The following is a 19,577-nucleotide window of genomic DNA, read 5'->3' as shown; positions in this document are numbered from 1 at the left end:
ATTCTATTTTCTTTTTAACATATAGACAATGGGAGGTGACTTTTCAGGAAAGAACCAAGACTGTTCTAAAGGAATTTATGCATTAGCAGGTAACTCCCCTTTTTGCATATTATTTATAATATTCTTCTTGAATATTATTCAGGTGGCTTGGAAATAAGATTTGGAAGTACTGTCCAGAATTTTAAGGGTAACTAATGCTATACTTACTATATATTATGTCAGTTTTAGATTAGCGGACTGTTTTGAAAAGAACTGTGCTTTGGGGGCAAAAATCTTGATTATGTTTGTGTTGTAATCTGGCACATTGTTGAAGCTTAGCGTTTGTTGTTGAATAACTGCTTTGTGAAAAGTTTCCATTTGGTATGATTATGAAAGTAACCTTATTATGACCGCCTATAATTTTATGCTATTTATAAAGATAAGTAGTAGCATTCTCTTCTTGAATATGAAGGAGAGTGGCCTCTAAACTTTAAATGTAGAAAAACTATTGCTACTATTTTTTTTTGAAAATTAATATCCACTTTAATCTTCATTTTTCTTATTGATACTATCATTCTAGGTAAACATTAGTTGATTAGAATTGCTTTTTAAAAACAGAAAATTTGAATTGCTCTTTTAAAACAATATTTATTGCATCTTAATAAATTTTCTCCATATGCAATTATTGACAGCTCGAGACGTTTTTTTAATGCTAAAGAAGCCAAACTATAAGAAGTTAGAACTTCAAGTGTATGCAACCTTTTTTGAAATTTATAGTGGTAAGGTAAGTGGAAACTTAAAAAAATAATTTTTTGTTTTGTAGTTTTTTAAATTATGGTTAAAAAATGCATAACATAAAATTTACCATTCTAACCATTTTTAAGCGTAGAAGTTCAGCAATATTCACATTGTTGGGCAGTCATTGCCACCACATAATTGTTATACGTATTTGGAATATTATGTTAAAGTTCTGTGATGAGATTTTTTAAAATTCTCTTTGAAACTCTTTAACTTCAGTATCGATCATTATTATTCTAATAACATTATTACTAGAATTCTCTGAAATAATTTTTGGACTCTGAATGACTCATTTTTATAGAACTATTTTTTTTTTATTTTTAAAGCTAGCTTTCTTTCTTTTTTTTTAGGTTTTTGACTTGCTAAACAGGAAAACAAAATTAAGAGTGCTCGAAGATGGAAAACAGCAGGTTCAAGTGGTGGGATTACAGGAACGGGAGGTCAAATGTGTTGAAGATGTACTGAAACTCATTGACATAGGCAACAGTTGCAGGTAGCTCTCATTTTAATTAAGAAAGCGAAACAGTTTCATGATCAGTTTTAGATACTTTCAAAAGCAAAGCAAGGATGTTGTTCAGCGCATTTTGGACGTAAAATCATTACTCATAAAAACTTTTGAAGTATGCCAGATTAAATTGTATTAATCTGGTTATGTTTGTGTTGCTAATTCAAAATGTCTCTTTTGTATTTAAATAATAAAAACTGAATAGTTTTTTTTTTTTAATGAAAATATTGTGGTTTGCACATATAAATTGAACTTTTTACATATCAGAATGTTCTTAATTACATTGTAGAACATCCGGTCAAACATCTGCAAATGCACATTCATCTCGGAGCCATGCAGTGTTTCAGATTATTCTTAGAAGGAAAGGAAAACTACATGGCAAATTTTCTCTCATCGATTTGGCTGGAAATGAAAGAGGAGCTGATACTTCCAGTGCAGACAGGCAAACTAGGCTTGAAGGTGCTGAAATTAATAAAAGCCTTTTAGCACTCAAGGTAAATAAAGTGCATTTAATTGTGAAAAGTCTTTTACTTTTGACTTCATTTTTGTTTACTCAGTTACAAAATTATACTATTTGTTTTTTCTAATAAGTAAGAGAGGTATCAAAATTTAGTTGTTTATGTTTGCAGTTACAGATTTATATTGTACCCAGAAATTTTCTTTACACATATTATTTATTCTTTTTAAGGTAGATAAAATCTGTTAGTCAGCAGGCCAATTCCAATGCTGCTTAGGGAGATTCCAGAGGGCCTTAATCATTAATCAGTCTTTTTTCTTGAAGGAGGGCAAGGAACCATAAAACTGAGCTAAGAAAGTTTCTCAGAAAAATGTGGAATGGCTTTCAAAAAGTTAGGCCACTATTATATATCTTCCTTGACTAGCAAAGCAAAGAAAGCATTCTATTTTTTTCTTTTGTAGTACCACTTTAAAAGTTTAACTTTTTACAGTTATCCTACTGCCTGTTACTTCTAAACACTAATCATAGTCTCCAGAAGAATCTTTTGGAATTAATAAAGTAGTCTTTTGGATTGGGTTTTTTTGTTTTCCAAATTTCATTTTCTTGAATTAGGATTTATGGGAACATTTCTACTATGCTGTAAATCTCTTAATAGAATTTTCAGAGCTGATCAGATCTTAAATGTTAGGGTTATGGTAAGAGATGTTTTAAATATGTTCATTAAGATTACTGTTTATAAGAAGTAAAATCTATGAAATTTGCTTTCTTAATTTTCAGGAGTGCATCAGAGCCTTAGGTAGAAATAAACCTCATACTCCTTTCCGAGCAAGTAAACTGACTCAGGTGTTAAGAGATTCATTCATAGGTGAAAACTCTCGTACCTGCATGGTAAGTTTGTTTGTTTTGTTTTAATCTTAAATGAATAATTATGTAGTATATATGGGAAAATTATAAAATACATTAATGACAGTCATTTAAAGTCTATTGTGAGAGATACAGCGATACTTGGAAATGTGGTCCCTGCCCGTCTGATAGGATTATATTGTAGTTATAATGCATTCTACTAATTCCAACATCTGAGTCTTTGTGAGATTGGTTTTCATTGATTTCTGTTTTCCTTGCATATTGGTCACACTTTTCTATTTCTTCATATATCTAGAATTTTGGATTATATAATTTTCATTATGAATGAATATTTTATGGACACTCAGGATTCTGTTATGTTCTTCTAAAGATTATTGATTTTGTTATTGTTGTTGTTGTTATTTTAGCTGGAAGTTAACTTAGCTGAACTCCAAACTCTTGTCTCCCCAGCTGTGGGCATCAACTGACCTTGAAATCTCTGTTTAGCTCTTTTAGACTTAGCTATGTTTCTTGCAGTCAACCTTGTGTTCAGGGGTCAGCCAGAGATTTGGGTAGTATAAATATATATGTAGAATATGAGTTTCTTCCTCTGTGGTTATTTCTCTTCTGGGACAAACTTCACTTCCCAGCTGCTATGGTGCCTACCTCCAAACTCCATCCTTTAGTTTAACCAGTGAAACTCCAGATTTCTATTGAAGTTTTAGTTGTCGTGTGTGACAGCAGCAGAGTTTGCCCTTAGGCAAAAAAAGTTATCAAAAGTAGGGGCGGACAGTCACTCAATGTTACTCCCTTCTTCTAGGTGTTGACCTCCATTTTCTGCCTGATATTTGATCATTTTGTGGTGCCATCAGAGTTGTTTATATTTTAACTGGAGTTTATAATTATTCTTTGATTATGGGTATGAGATAGTGAATTATCTTGGCGCTAAGGTATCATTAATAACTCTTTTTTTAGATGACCATATTAAAATTAGACCTGACTGAGCCATATGTCAGTATTACTTGTCATCATTTATAACATTTTCTTTACCTTTGCATTTTTCCCCCATAGATTGCCACAATCTCTCCAGGCATGGCATCCTGTGAAAATACTCTCAATACATTAAGATATGCAAATAGGTATGAGAAATGGTTATTTATTTTGAAATTTGAAGGGAATAGAACAATATATGGTTTGATTTAATATCTGATAGGGTAAATCTTATTGCATTGCTCTTTACATTTTCAAAAAAAATTTGCATGTTATTCATTGAAGTGATGTCTAGAATCATTTTGTCTTATTCTAAAAATAATTGGAAATGTGTTGTGTAATTTGGGAAGACATATTTTTAGTAGAATAGGTCTTAAAATCATAGAACATGATTGTATTTTTCCATTAACCAAGTTATATTTCATAATATTTTACTATATTTAAATCATGAAAATTATTATTATTATATTAAGACTCAAAAGTAAGTGAGTATCAGGAGCCAGTCCGTATTTCTTAAATTGTTTTGCATATGCTGAAAATTATTTCTGATAATCTTAAATATTATACATGGGGAAGCTAGGGTTTAAGTAGGGATAGCACAGTTCTTTCTGGTGTTCTGTATGGGTTACATTTTATTATTTACAGCAATAGTGTTACAGACGTTAATAGACAATTGCATTATTACAAATGAGAGGACAAAAAGCGTTACACATTATTAAAGCAGTTTATTCCTTATAGTCACAAAATGCCCTTGGAATTTTGGATTGTAATAGGCATGTTTATATTTGTTCCAGAGATTTGTTCCCATTGCTCTTGTTTTGAATGACTATATATATAGTTTTAAATTTGTATTATCACATATTGCATTTGTGATTTTAACCTAGAGATAAAATTCCTCTTTGTATTCCATTTCTAGTGTGGAGAATCTCTTAATTTTGCTAAACATGAGTATTTGTACTATTTTTTTGTTTTAATCACTATGGAAATTTTATTTTTAATCTTTCATTAAAGTATGAAATACATATGCATACAGAAAAGTACCCAAAACACAAGTGAATAATTTAATGAATATTTACAAAGTGAAAATTCCTGTCATCAGACCAAGAAATAAAACATTTCCAGTCCCCCAGAAAATTCCCCATGTGTCCCTTTCTAATCACGAATCCTGAATAACATGCCTAAATCCATTAATTTCTACCCCAAGGTAGCCATTGTCCTGACTTTTGTGGAATAAATTTCTCAATTTTCTTTCTCTCTTTTTAAAAATAGTTTTACTACCTATGAATGTATCCATGAACAATATAGGTAGCTGTATTTGAACTTCACATAAATTAGATCATACGCTTTGTTCTTTGGTATTTTGCTTTTGCTTCAACTAAAGAGATTTTTAAAAATCATCAGTAAAAACTGTTGGAAAGTATAAACTTATTGACCTTTTGTAAAGATATTAAAAATAATAACTTTTAAAAATAATTGAACTTTATTTTTAAATTTAATACCCTTTAAACTTTGAATTATAAGATTCTAGCTATGAACCTTTATAGTACCTTTTTTTTTTTTTTTTTTTTGTGCGGTACGCGGGCCTCTCACTGTTGTGGCCTCTCCCGTTGCGGAGCAAGCAGGCTGAGCGGCATGACTCACGGGCCCAGCCGCTCCGCAGCATGTGGGATCTTCCCAGACCAGGGCATGAACCCACGTCCCCTGCGTCAGCAGGCGGACTCCCAACCACTGCGCCACCAGGGAAGCCCCTATAGTACTTTTAATCATTCTTTGTAGTGAACATTTTTGGTATTGTGGGTTTTTTTTCATTAATTTAAAATGCTTCTTGTTTCAGAATTGTTCATGGGAGAGATGAGGAACAGCTTAGTGTAGTAAAATGATTGCCGTGTTGTAGAATTAAAACCCTCCATGTCTTCAGACTTCTGGCTGCAAAGGAATCCCCCTGATGTGAAAATGCTGTATCTGGTTATTCCTCTAGTTCATTTAGGTCCAAGTAAAATATTTTAATTTATTATCACGTAATGTGATTCATTTGCAACCATTACTAACCATCTAGGACAAATAATTCTGTCTTTTATTTCCATATCTCTAGGAATAAAGATTTTCAACCTCATTTGATAGCTCATTTGAGGAATATAATTACTGCATTTAGAATAGTTTAGGTTGGGCAAGAGAGCTTTGAATAGAGGAAAAATGTGTGGTTAGGGGCTAATAGGTATCTAAATTAGGAGATTCTGAAAGAATAAGTAATGGGGTTGGGAGTAAAAAGAGTTATTAAGTCAGTATTAGAAATTTAGGTTTGTCAGCACGTGTGTAAGTAAGCTTTCCAAAAGGATAAAGGCAAAGGAATCTGGTATTCAACCTTTCAGAGTAGATATTACCAATAGGTCAAATAAAGATTCTAAATAAAAGGAATTATTAGTTTGATCTATGTGACTATTTTTGATGTATAACAATAGTAATTTCATTTAGTTCAACCTAAGAGAAGTAATGAGAAAAACAGAGAATATGGTTAGTATATTGAAGTGTTTAAACATAAGGTTCGTACTCACAGCTAGGTTTGAACCTCAGTTATGCCACATTCTCATTGAATGAACTTGGGTAAGATACTTTATTGCTCTGAACCTATTTCCCATCTGTAAAGTGGTGATAATAATATCACAATATTGTCGTAATGATTAAATAATATAATGTCTAAAAATATTAATCATAATATCTGATACATAGGAAGTAATTAACAAATATTGCCTACTGTTATGAAATGGCATTGGCCTAAAGAGGACATAGGGAGTCACAAAAATTGGATAATAAAAGCCATGATTTAGTTAAATATAACTGTCAGAGACATTAGCAAAAGCAATTTAAATTCCATTGCTAAAGGATTTTTTTCACCATTGCTCGTCACCTGAATCACCAAACACAGGAAATTATCTGAGTGACTGTTTTCTCAGTTTGTTCAAGGATTGCTTTATAGCTAATACCATTCTAGGTGCATAGGAAAGAAGTTAATTAATTATAAATGGTGTATGCCATTAGGACTTAATTCTCTTGTGTCCTGTTTGAAAAGACTGCAAGAGTGTTGAGGACTCATTAATGCTAATAAAATATTCATGGTATTGACTACACAAGGAAATTAGACATGAGTGGTCATGTAGCTAAATACAGGGCATTTCAAATTTAGGTGATGGACTCGTTAAACTTCTAGAAAGATCATGAGAAAAGGAAGGACTATGGAGTAGGGAGAACAGACGGGTTCAAAAGCCTCTTCACATTGATTATTTTTAAGATAGTGTAAATATATTGTCATAACAACGTTGATCCTTTTCTAAACAAATTAAACTGAGTACTAAATGCAAACTTGAAATGTGCATTGCTGTCTTTACAAGAGCATTTTCGTTTAATTTGTTGCTGTTTTGGTGCTGCAGAGTAAAGGAGTTTGGAATTAGTCCATCAGACATTCCCTTCTCACAGGGTAGTGGCAGTCGCCCTGATCTCTCTCCTTCTTATGAGTATGACGACTTTTCTCCTTCAATTACCAGGTCTACTTCATTCTATACATAAGATGTTTATTTTAATAGTTTCTTTTGGATTGTGCTATGTATACATGTTTTATAGCATTTACTTTCATAGCATATACTTTTGTCCTGAGCCATTTTATTTTTCATTTTCATTTTGTTTGGCAGGTGGTGGTTATACTGCATGATCTTCATTTTTATGTACTTTATTAATTTGCTTTAAAATGTTGATTTAGAATTCAGGCTTCCTTTTCCCCTCTCATCTTTTTAAGGATGATGTCATCTTTGCATATTTACCATTGAAGGATAAACTGTCTTATTTAAAATGAATAGTTTACATTCTTTCTGTCTGCAAGGAAATCACAAGGCTCCTCTTGACTTAAAAAAAAAAAAAGTGTACCCTCTCCCAAATATGTAAATTGAAGTTTAAGGGGTAAACTTTTTTTAATGATAGAACTTTACAGCTTATAATCTTTATAGATTAGAAATATTTCACATGTAGCTATTTTAATTGAGCCTTCTAACTACCAAATCTGCAAAGTGTATTAAATTCTTTGATTTTGGGGGACTTCCCTGGCGGTCCAGTGGTTAAGACTCCACGCTTCCACTGCTGGGTGTGCAGGTTCAATCCCTGGTCAGGGAACTGAGATCCCGTGTGACACACAGTGCGGCCAAAAAACAAAAAAATCCCTGATCTTTGACTGTGATTTATTTATTGATCTAAGTGCCACTGTTAGCATTTTTCTATTCAGCAATTTAGTTGCAACAAGTGTCTCTTATTTATTTTGAAATACTGAATCTGCATACTTTGTTGATTCTCAATTTGTAATGCACAGTAATTATGTTCGAAGTAATTGTAAAGTTATATACCTAAGTAAATTCCTAAAGCTTCACAGCTAAACATACCTTTAGTATTTCAACAGATTTCAGTTAGATTTGATCTGGAAAGCTGACATCATCAATATTAATATGTTTATTGAATTGCTTTTATATTAAATAGGTTGATATTTCTTGTTCCTCTGCATGAATCTTTGTTAATTATAGATACCTCTTATGTGTTTATAGGGTGAAAGAATTGACTGTGGATCCAACTGCTGCTAGTGATGTCCGTCCAATAATGCACCATCCACCAAATCAGATTGATGATTTAGAGGCACAGTGGGGTGTGGGGAGTTCCCCTCAGAGGGATGATCTAAAACTTCTTTGTGAACAAAATGTAAGTGACATAATATAGTTGTAATTATCTAAGTCATTTCATCCATAGCAGAATAAGTGAAAACTATCATCTAAATCAGGGATCAGCAAACTACAGCCTATGGGCCTGCCATCTGTTTTTACAAATAAAGTTTTGTTGAAACATGGCCCTGCTCATTAAGACCAGAGGTGACAAAGATTGTATGGCTCACAACCCCAAAATATGTACTAAAGTTCACTGACCCCTGATCTAACTATTCTTTTTTCCAGATTTTATACTGATGTTAAAATTGGGGGATTTTTAAAGTAATACAGGGAAAAAACAAGTTTAAGAATTGTACATACAATATATCACATGTATAAAGCTTAGAACAAGATTATGGACACATGCACATGCATTAAAAGGATTCATGAACTGTATCAAAAATGGAAAAAATCTGACATTTGTTAAATCTGGTTGCTTTCTGTATTTTTGAATGTTTGGTGACATTTCATAAATTTAAAATTCTGATTCCCCTGTTACTTAAAAATAATAATATGTGCCCACTGTATAAGGACAATGAGGTATAAAGAACAAAAAAGCACAAACACATTTTCACATAGTTATTTAACTTCATTTTTTAAATGTATAATCTATATAGTTTTGTATCATTCTTTTCCCACTAAGAATCCTATAGTGGCATTTTCTTATAATGATAAAGGTAGCATTTATTAGTTGCTTACTTCATGACATATATTTGCTAGGCATCTTATGATCTGGTATAGTCCTCACAATTCAGTGTGGTAGATACTATAATTATCCCTGTTTTTAACTTGACTAAGATCATACAAGTAGTAAGTACTGAAGCCCAGCAGGATTGAAATCTGGGTCTTTCTTATACCAGAGTGAAATCTTAGGTCAGCTAAATTGATTGCTTGCTGCAATAAGATATTCTTTGGAAACAGTATAACTTAAGTTAATGTTTTTGTACTTTCCAGCAGGTATTTTAAAGTCCAAAATATTCTAGAGTAAACAAACGGATATCCTACTTTTTGTTATCATGTTTCAAAATACTCTACAAAGTAGGACTCAATGCAGCAGTTCTCAACCAAGAGTGACTTGGCCCCTCTCCAGGGAAAAATGTATGGAGATATTTTTTGGTCGTCACAGGTGGGATGGTGTTGCTAACATCCAGTGGGTTGAGGCCAGGGATGATGCTAAACATACAATGCACAGGGACAGCCTTCCTCCTCCCCCCAAAAATGTCTGTAGTGTCGAAGTTAAGAAACCTGGTTTAAAATAAGAGTTCTGGGCTTCCCTGGTGGTGCAGTGGTTGAGAGTCCGCCTGCCGATGCAGGGGACACGGGTTCGTGCCCCGGTCCGGGAAGATCCCACATGCCGCGGAGCGGCTGGGCCCGTGAGCCGTGGCCGCTGAGCCTGCGCGACGGGAGCCTATGCTCCGCAACGGGAGAGGCCACAACAGTGAAAGGCCCGCATACCGCAAAAAATAAAATGAAATAAAATAAAAAAATAAAATAAGAGTTCTGAACTTTGAACCATAGAGGATAAAGACCTAAAAATGAAATCCTGGCGTTAGTCTATCCCCTGTCCCCAAAACGTTTGAAAGAGACTGCAGTTGCTTTTTAAATCCTTAAAGCAAAAAAAAAAAATTCCTTAAAGCAAACCCTGCATTGCTCCTAGATACGGTGCTTCCAGAGATATGGAAAACCAGAACAAGATAGGCACTCCCTATAGCAGATCTCTCACATTTTATTCTTGCATCTATTTGGTCTTTGCAGGACCTTAATTTGGAGAGGTTGGCTAGGTGACCAGAACTAATCCAGAGGCTTTAAGCATGACATCATGGGTTCTTGCAACCTCCCTTATATATGAAAGAGTGTGGATTTCTTTCAACTTTGCCTTCCCCAAGGAACTGTCTTGAGATGGTTCAGCATTAGCCTTTAGTTAAGTATTGGTGCATGTGTACGTATTCTTATTGCTATATTAAATTTTAACAAGGTAGATTAAAATGGGATAGTGTCCAGGACATGCCCTGGAGATAAAAGTAATACAGGTAGACAAACTAGAGGATAATCAAGTGCATTAGAATTCCATAAGTAGTTGTATAGACAAAAAGTATTCTGAGTGGGCTGCATGGAAGTGATAGGAGTTTGCATAATATCTTGAAGCAGAGAAAAGACAGGACATTCTTGGCTTGGCAGGGAAGTGGGCAGATAAAATGAGTAAAGGTGGTTGACTGTGTATTTACCAGAAGGACAGAGAATATGAGAGAATCATGCCTGCATGTCCTGATTAAAAGCAGATGGCTCTTTTCCCAAAGAAAAAATAAAAAATTCTTTAGCCAACTTGATTATATAAACTTTTAGGGATGGCAGCTTATTGATGAAAGAGTCAAATAAGTCAAAGTCTACTTATAATATTTAATTTAACGAAAATACACATATATTTAGAATTGTGTATTTTATTTGAAAAATGTTGCTTTACCTACTGACATTTATAAAACAATTTTAAGGGTACTTCTCAATCACTACAGCCACATTTTGAGGAAATAAATCATTAGATGTTAGAGTTGGGAAGGAAGCTCAAAAAAGAAAGCAAGGCCAGAGAAGTTTGACTTGATGTAGGACCAAAATATATGTTGCATATACATATGTGAGTTTTTGTTGATAAAGTTGTGAATTGTCCATTAAAATTTCTGTAAAAACCAGTAAGTAAATTGTAGAATGCAATTCAGAAATTAAAATTTAGTAAGAGTTGAATCCTTCAGAATACCAATTTGATAGTCACAGTCATGAAAAATACTATGTTTACGTCTCTCTTCTAGTGAAAAGAAATTTAAGACATATATGTGAATTAAATTGTTAGGGAAAGTAAACAACACTGAGGAAATATTTCAGTATATTTCTAGCCTGTGATAAATGTATTTTTGAAAAGTTGCACTCCAAAAGAGATTGCTTTTTTACAGTAATTCTGCAGTAAAGCTTGGGATAAGTGAAAACTGTCTCTTACTGATGTGTTTAAGTTTGTCTTACTGAGTGTTATGTTAAATATTTTTGACCCATAAAAAGAAATTGTGGCTTTGCCTTTCATGTTTTGTTTTAGTTGTCTTTAACATTCAAGCATCCTCAATTTCTAAGTTGCATTTTTGTAGATGACACAGAAAAACTACTTTTTTATTATAACATTTAAAATATAAACTTATGTCATAATTTTTAAACTATTTTTATTTTAAGGAAGAAGAGGTTTCTCCACAATTGTTTACTTTCCACGAAGCTGTCTCACAAATGGTAGAAATGGAAGAACAAGTTGTAGAAGATCACAGGGCAGTCTTCCAGGTAAAGTAAGACAGAATCTTTAATCAAATGTTTCTCTAGAAAAATTAACTACCAACTTTTGTAATTCTTTGAGTATCACACTAATCTAAAAATAATACTCGTTTATGTGTAAGTATATGTGTATTTGTAGGGCATATGCCACAGTACGTTTTGAATAGAATGAATGATCACTACAAACTTTCTTTGCAGCTGTGATGGAAAGATCTACTTTATTTCTTCTGTTCTCCCACTTCATTTGCTTTTGTCAGTTGTCCGTTTATAGAGGAGTTGAACTTCTACCCTCCACTACCCCTTTCTCATGGTAGGCCAGTTTGTTTGACAGCAGTAGGAAAAACTCTGCTAAAGGGTATCAGAACAATTGAGGAAGAGTCAGTCTTTGTAGAAAAGGAGGAGTATTTCAGGAGAGTTACTGTACTGACTGAGCTGTCAGTGGCAGATGACTGAGGGGTATTATATCCCTTCCTAAAGCAGTAACTCCTTAGGTATTTATCCCATTGTGTGTTAAACCTATTTTAAAAAACCTTTTACCATACGATCCTCCCCTCTCCCTTTTTATAAACAAGAAAATATTCTGGGGACTTCGCTGGTGGCACAGTGGTTAAGAAAGCGCCTGCCAATGCAGGGGACATGGGTTTGAGCCCTGTCTGGGAAGATCCCACATGCCGTGGAGCAACTAAGCCCATGCGCCACAACTACTGAGCCTGCACTCTAGAACCCGTGAGCCACAACTACTGAGCCCACGTGCCACAACTACTGAGCCTGCACAAATAGAGCCCGTGCTCCCCAACAGGAGAAGCCACTGCAATGAGAAGCCCACGCACTGCAACAAAGAGTAGCCCCTGCTCACCCACGCATGCAGCAACGAACACCCAACGCAGCCAAAAATTAAAATAAAATAAATAAATTTATTTTTTTAAAAAAAGGAAATATTCTGGAGGGTGATACCTTTGAGGAAGTGAAGATAATTTTGAACATATTTATGGAGACTGTACAGTCAGGTTGCCCCCCACCCCCTTCCCACAGTATATAAATCCTTTGTCCTGTTAACCTATATTCCTTCTCTGATGTTGAAGAAATCTTCATTTATCTGTAAACAGACATTAACATTCCTCAGCTCTCGCCATTCAAGCACTTGGATGAAGGTCTCAAAAACATAAGAGAACTGTTTATAACTTCAGAATAGCGTATACATTAAAAGTGTTACAGTTTTAGTCAAATCCATATTATGGGAATCTCTTCAGAGGCCTAGGTATTTAGATTAAATCAAAAAAGGACACTTGTAATTTAAGAAAATTGCTAGAACAATATGGACACCCATAAAACTCAGTCAGGTGAGGCTTTCAAACTCAAATTTATACTTGATGTGTCAGAAGTAAATTGGTACATTTATAGAACAGTTGTGTGTGCAGCACAATTGAATTGTCTTGGAATCCAGCAGTAGACTTGTGAATGCCTTGTTACAATGAGGTATGCGCCACAACTACTGAGCCTGTGTGCTGCAACTACTGAAGCCCGCGCACCTAGAGCCCATGCTCCGCAACAAGAGAAGCCACCGCAATGAGAAGCCCGGGCACTGCAATGAAGAGTAGCCCCCGCTCCCCGCAACTAGAGAAAGCCCGCACACAGCAACAAAGACCCGACGTAGCCAAACATAACTAATTAATTATTTTTTTTAAAAAGGAATGGTTTCCTTGAAGCATTTATGAATAGTAGTAAGTAGCTACTGTTTAGTGGTTCATTTGACTCTTCTAAAACGGGCTATCCTGGGAATTCCCTGGCTGTCCAGTGGTTAGGACTCTGCGCTTTCACTGTGGAGGGCGCGGGTTCAATACCTGGTCAGGGAGCTGAGATTCTGCAAGCCACACGGTGCGGCCAAAAAAAAAAAGGGCTATCCAGTGTTCCCTTACAGTCGATAATATTGAAGAGCTAGTGTGTAGAATTTAGGATTACCTCTTGGCTCAACCACTGTGAGGCCCCAAATAGATACGTTAATTCCAGATGATTTACAAGTTCTGGGCTCCCATAGGCCTCATCAGATTGATCAGTAACTTTATTATTACACCCGTTGTCTCTATTTTAGGGACAGCTGTTGAAGTTTGAGATTTACTATGCTCATTGGTGTGTGTGTGTGTGTGTGTGTGTGTGTGTGTGTGTGTGTGTGTGTGTGTGTGTGTGTGTGTGTGTGTGTGTGTGTGTGTGTGTGTGTGTGTGTGTGTGTGTGTGTGTGTGTGTGTGTGTGTGTGTGTGTGTGTGTGTGTGAGATTCATTCCCTCCCCCAAACCCCACTCAAAGTAGAGTAATAATAGGAAAATTAAGTCATCTTACTTGGCCTGTCACAGTGGTGTTTGTGTTCAAATTTAAGGAAATATTTCTTAGTTTTACTCTATAATAAAGATGTTTTATGGTTATTAATATTTTAGAGAATACTATCTTGAGTATGTTTGATTAACATGAAATTTATTAATTGGTTTCTGTCTTATAAATAGCCTCATTGGATTATTGATTTTTTTTTTCTTGGTCATTTCAGGAATCTATTCGATGGTTAGAAGATGAAAAGGCTCTCCTAGAGATGACTGAAGAAGTAGACTATGATGTAGATTCATATGCTACACAACTTGAAGCTATTCTTGAGCAAAAAATAGACATTTTAACTGAGCTGCGGGGTAATTCTTTTTTCATTTTAGTGTTTGAAATCTGCCTAATATTTGTATGTAATTAGTGGGAGGATTTCATATTGTAAGAAGATATCTGAAGTGAAAATTATGGGTACATTTAACATCTTTCTAGAGGTATTGAAGACCAACGAACCATTGTGATTTTTCTAAAAATGAAACATGAAAAATCATTTCAAGTGCTCTCTAGTCATCTTTTTTTTTTAGTCTTTGGAGAAGGTAAAGACATCTTTTGATTAAAGAGGGACAATATATTTTAACAAGTTTGTAAATTTTGTATACCCATTCAGAGTTTTAGTTTGGTGGGCCGATGCTTTTCAGAATTATTTTTCTTGGTTTAGGTCTATTACGGGTCATCTTTCTTCAGCCTCCTATGTGCATCTCCTTTCTGTGCATATTGTCATGTTTTTCCTTTGAACACTTGTTTTAAAAAATGAAGGGGAAGGTTTCAAAACAACTCTTTCTACTTTGCTTATGAAGGGAGGCATGTGGTTTACCTACATGCCATGGCTTCTTTCTCGGCTTTTTAATTAGCTTCTCTCTGCAGCTTCAGATAAGCATGTATTGTATGTGCTTTCTTAGGTTTTGGCAAATTAGCTATCTTCATTTATATGCAAGTAGGTTTCTTTGTGTGTGCATGCAGTGCAACATGAAACCAGACTGAAGTTGCTAGTTTTTAGCATCAGACAAGCTGCTTCAAATTTTTTAAACTAGGTTCTTTGTAAAGTTGGTTATTTGAAATCGTATCTTATAGAGTCAGCAGTGACCGTTTTGCCAATTTAGAATTGTTTGTGCAGATGTAGGGTTTCTAAAATTTGCTGTTTTTCATGTTCTTCATATTCAAGCCTTGATTTAAAGTGTTTTGATCATTTTTCTCATCTGTCATAATGCACAAGCAGCTTTTTCGGTATGCCTTTTATTCAGAAGACAGATCACAATGCATCCTAATTTTTTTTCTTTGTAAGATGTAGCTTTCAACTTAGTTCCTTTCCTTAATTTTCTCAGGATTCATGTATAAGCAAGCAAACTTTGAAGAAATTACTACCTAGATATTATATTATTCAGTCCTTCCTTAGAAGAAAATTTTTTTACCATCCAGAGATAATTTTGTTATTAACATAAGAAGTTTGAGAGCTATTATCTTGTATTACCAGGCATCAAATCCAGAAGTCCTTAAATTCCTTTCTTATTTTTTATTATTTTTGGCTGTGCTGGGTCTTCATTGCGGCATGCGGGCTTCTCTCTAGTTGCGGTGCAGGCTTAGTTGCCCTATGGCATGTGGGATCTTAGTTCCCCAACCAGAGATCTAACCCGTGTCCCCTGCATTGGAAGCCAGATTCTTAGCCACTGGACCACTGGGGAAGTCCCCTTAAATTCCTTTCTAAATTTCAGAAAAGTCAACTTTTTCAACATCGTTTTACTTAGGAAGAGGGGAAAGAAATTGAGATACCAACTTTATATCTCTCCTTTTTTCTGAAAGCCATAATCTTTGCACATTTTAAGTTGGGAAACTGTTGGAAGGTGCTGTCTCTTGTGCATTGTGCGATGCTTACAAATATCGCTGGTCTCTACTGACTAGATGACAGTAGTACCACCCCAACGTGACAATCAAAAATGTCTGTAGATGTTACCAAATGTCCCCGGGAGGGGAGCGAAAATCACTCCCAAATTGAGAACCACTGTTATGGAAAGATTTCTCATCTTCACACAGCTATTATCTGCCTCCTCCAATTTTTACTTACGTATTTCTTACTCTTAAGTGACTGAATCAGTACACGATAGACAGTAGGACAGAATTGTAAGGCCAAGAAATGTATGTCCTGTAATTTCCCTTCCCCATCATGCCCTTTTGCAATCCCTGATAAGGAAAAAATGACATGTCTTCTTAAAAACTCAAATAATCTTAAAATTTCATAGTTTAAAAAGGTAAAATAGGAATTGGGAATAGACATTTTCTAATATTGAGAGAAGAAATGTCTACTTTACACACATACATAGCCTCTTTACACTGCAAAAAGGAATTCAAATAAATTAAAATTGAATGCTGTAAAATGTGCCAAATGGAACAGAAATCTGTTGAAGATAACAAAAAAAACCCACAAGTATTTCCAGGAATCTAATGAGTCTGTTGCTATAGTTGAGCACTGTTCTGAGTTTCTGGACAACAAAGAAGGAAAAATCCTGAGTTAATAAAGAGAGCTGATTTGATAGGACCCATAAAGTTGTGTGCTGCATTGCATGTAATGCAAAACTTATTCCCTTGTTCTTTTCTTTTTCCAAGATAAAGTGAAATCTTTTCGTGCAGCTCTACAAGAGGAAGAACAGGCCAGCAAGCAAATCAACCCGAAGAGACCCCGTGCCCTTTAAATCAGCATTTGCTGCTAAAGGATTCCCAGAACCCTCGCTACTGTAACATACAATGGTTCAGCTGTAAGGGCCATTCGAAAGTTTGAAATTTTAAGTGTCTGTGGAAAATGTCTTGTCCCTTCAACCTGAATGACATTTCAATTTTGTGAAACACTCCTTTGTCTACAAGATGCTTCTAGTCCAGAAGGCACAACCAAGGTTTGGGAATAGTGAAGCATTTTGTTTCATTTACCTACATAGTGATTTACTTTTGAAGATCCTTGCCAATTTTATTTTCTGTATGATGCAGTAAGATTGTGGACTTGATCCAGAGGTGAATAGTAGGGGGAAGCCACAGCATTTCCTTTTAACTCAGTTCAATTTTCATAGCAAGACTGAGCAGTTTTAAATCCTTTGCGTGCATGCATACCTCATCAGTGATTGTACATACCTTGCCCACTTCTAGAAACAGCTGTGCTCACCTCTTCCTGCTTTGTGCCTTGACTAAGGCTACTGACCCTAAATTTCTGAAGCACAGCCAAGATAAATTACATTCCTTATTTGTCATTGTAAATTACCTTTATTGTGTGTACATTTTTACTGTAATTGAGACATTTTTTGTGTGTGACTAGATTTGCAGGATGTGCCATATCAATGAATGGAACTAAAGTCTGTGACAGTGGACATAGCTGCTGGACCATTCCATCTTATATGTAAAAAAATCTGGAATTATGATTTTAAAACCATATAACATGTGGTTATAATTTTCTTAGCATTTTCTTTGTAAAGAACTAAAATATAAACTAGTTGGTGTATAATAAAAAGTAATGAAATTCTGAAAAGAGTTTTATCTTAGGATAATACATATATATGCAGTGTGTGTTCCAGTGTGGTATTAACAAGACTAATAGTGCAATTTGATCTTTACCAATACCATTACTTAAGTTGAAGTGTCCATTAGCACCCCAAAATGAACCTTTTAAATGGTACTGTTAAAGGAAATTGGCTTCTGATGCATGAATATGTACATGTACATTGAAAGTAGTCCATAATAGAACTGTTAGTTTAAGCCAAGAATAGACAGTACGTAACTCTCTTGAAAAAGAATTTAAGCTAAGAAAGAGATGACTGTGCCTTGAAAGGCACATCTGACCCAAGCTCCAGCCATTACCTAACGTATGATGTTTCACCATGATTTGATGAGCATCGCTGAATTCTCACCAATCAGCTCATCTAGGGCATGCTGCTTTTTAAATGGTGGCACTTATTTTTACAGATTGCTATTCCAAGGAAGAAAACTGGCCACTTTTCATGTAAATATTTTGTTACAAGATTTATATATCTCTCTAGGAGTTTTCCCTCAGTTCCCAGGATAGTGTCTAGGAGTACGTTAACAACAAAAAAGTCTCCCAAGGGTGTCTTGTTTTGATTTACTCTAGGGAACTACCAGCTCATTCATATGGGCTAATGGGAAGCTATGAATAGAGTCACATGAGCCAGATTCCCTACTTCACTGTCCACAGAACTCAGAAGGTCGCTGTGGGAATCCTAACACCATGGTGAAAAGCTCCTCTGTAAACTTGAAATCTAGAACAAGTGTAGATTTTCACAGTGTGCTTATTATTAAATCTATGGAATGATCTTCAAAGGACATAGAGATATGTGAATTTACTCATTTTAAAGCACAACAGATAAGTCTTAATTTATTATTTAAATTAGAAGGGTACTATCTCTGGAAGGTCTCCTCAATTTGAAATGTACTGCCTTATACTATAATGGCTTCATTCTGATTAGTATTCAAGGTGTATTAAATATCAGTACCAGAAAAGATCTTGGTAGTATAATCCATTCCCTCAGTTTTACAGATAGGGAAATCTGAAGGTTATAAAAGGGACTGAAACTCAGCAGTCCATAGGAGGACAGGGAAATAAGAGGGAAAGCTGAATTAAATCTTAAATTTAAATTTTCCTTTAAGGATAGAGATGGTACAAGTGAACTTTGCTAATTAAGTAGTTTTGTGAGATTAAAAAAACCTACTCTTAATTATGTAGTATTTATGTAACAAAAGTGGCTCTGTGCAGTTATTTAAAGAATAACTTAAATTTTTTGGATCTGGATTAAACATTCTTTACTTTCTCAGACTTGAAAGCTGATATCCCTATTAATAATTAACTAAAAATATACATTATTTTAGTTATATAGGAATGTTTTAATATATCACTTTGAAGCCAGATTTCTAAAAAATCTATTTATGCAAACAACCTATCTTTTCCTTCTAGGTTCACTCAGTGTACCTCTGTTAAAATTTGGATTTTAACTTTAAAGCCAGTGTTGATTCATAAAACCCTTTGAAATTTTAAATCTATGACTATCTCGCCAAGAAAAAACATACAATCTTACAGTTCATTTCATTCTAGTTGAGCATCCTCATTTACAAGTAAGGAATGCCCAGAAGTAATATGCCTGGCTCCATGTGGTGGCAGTAGCAGACTCAGGCTTGCCTAGAACCCTAGCCTATTATGCTGCAGGATTGCTAAAGGGGTAGGCAGTGATAGAAATTATATAGGATAAACAGAGAAAGAATGAGAGAAGCAAAACAACATTTTAGGAAACAAGGAAACAATTGCTTTACTGTACACATGAATAACAAGAAAAAATGGTATGGGGAATATGTGACTAAATTAAGCATACTTTAACTTTCTTATGACTTGAAGAACAAAGGCCTAAAGAGCTAAAATCCTAAAAAAAGGTTCTCATAGTAATATGTAACATAGAAAATATTAGTGTAACATCTTTATATAATACACTGTTAGAAATAACTTTTTTAAGTGTAAAGTTGTGCGTGTCTGCGGCTCTTAAACTTGAAGAGTATCATGTATAAATTGGACCCTGCCCTATGTTGTGTATTAAAATCAAACCAAATCCAAAAAAAAAAAAAAAAA

At 34.6% G+C, this 19,577-nt stretch overlaps 1 protein-coding gene across 3 annotated transcripts in view; it reads left to right on the top strand.

Moving 5' to 3' along the window:
- The window catches only part of KIF2A (kinesin family member 2A), a 70,032-nt gene extending 50,778 nt beyond the window's left edge, over positions 1–19,254 (top strand). For 2 of the 3 annotated variants that reach the window (XM_060009439.1, XM_060009437.1), the window contains exons 11-20: positions 26–89; positions 672–763; positions 1,128–1,270; positions 1,572–1,776; positions 2,517–2,627; positions 3,654–3,721; positions 8,153–8,303; positions 11,516–11,617; positions 14,145–14,280; positions 16,571–19,254. In XM_060009439.1, coding sequence (XP_059865422.1) covers positions 26–89; positions 672–763; positions 1,128–1,270; positions 1,572–1,776; positions 2,517–2,627; positions 3,654–3,721; positions 8,153–8,303; positions 11,516–11,617; positions 14,145–14,280; positions 16,571–16,656 — 1,158 coding nt within the window. In that variant the 3' untranslated portion in view covers positions 16,657–19,254. Of the gene's footprint in view, positions 1–25; positions 90–671; positions 764–1,127; positions 1,271–1,571; positions 1,777–2,516; positions 2,628–3,653; positions 3,722–6,997; positions 7,112–8,152; positions 8,304–11,515; positions 11,618–14,144; positions 14,281–16,570 lie in introns of all 3 variants that reach the window. The other variant, XM_060009436.1, reaches the window with a different exon arrangement.
- The last annotated feature ends 323 nt before the right edge of the window (positions 19,255–19,577 follow it).

The sequence above is a fragment of the Delphinus delphis genome, chromosome 3, assembly GCF_949987515.2.
Source record: "Delphinus delphis chromosome 3, mDelDel1.2, whole genome shotgun sequence".
NCBI classification, from domain to species: Eukaryota; Metazoa; Chordata; class Mammalia; order Artiodactyla; family Delphinidae; genus Delphinus; species Delphinus delphis.
Note: the sequence above shows the minus strand (reverse complement) of the source record. Positions and strands in the feature narration are given on the sequence as shown.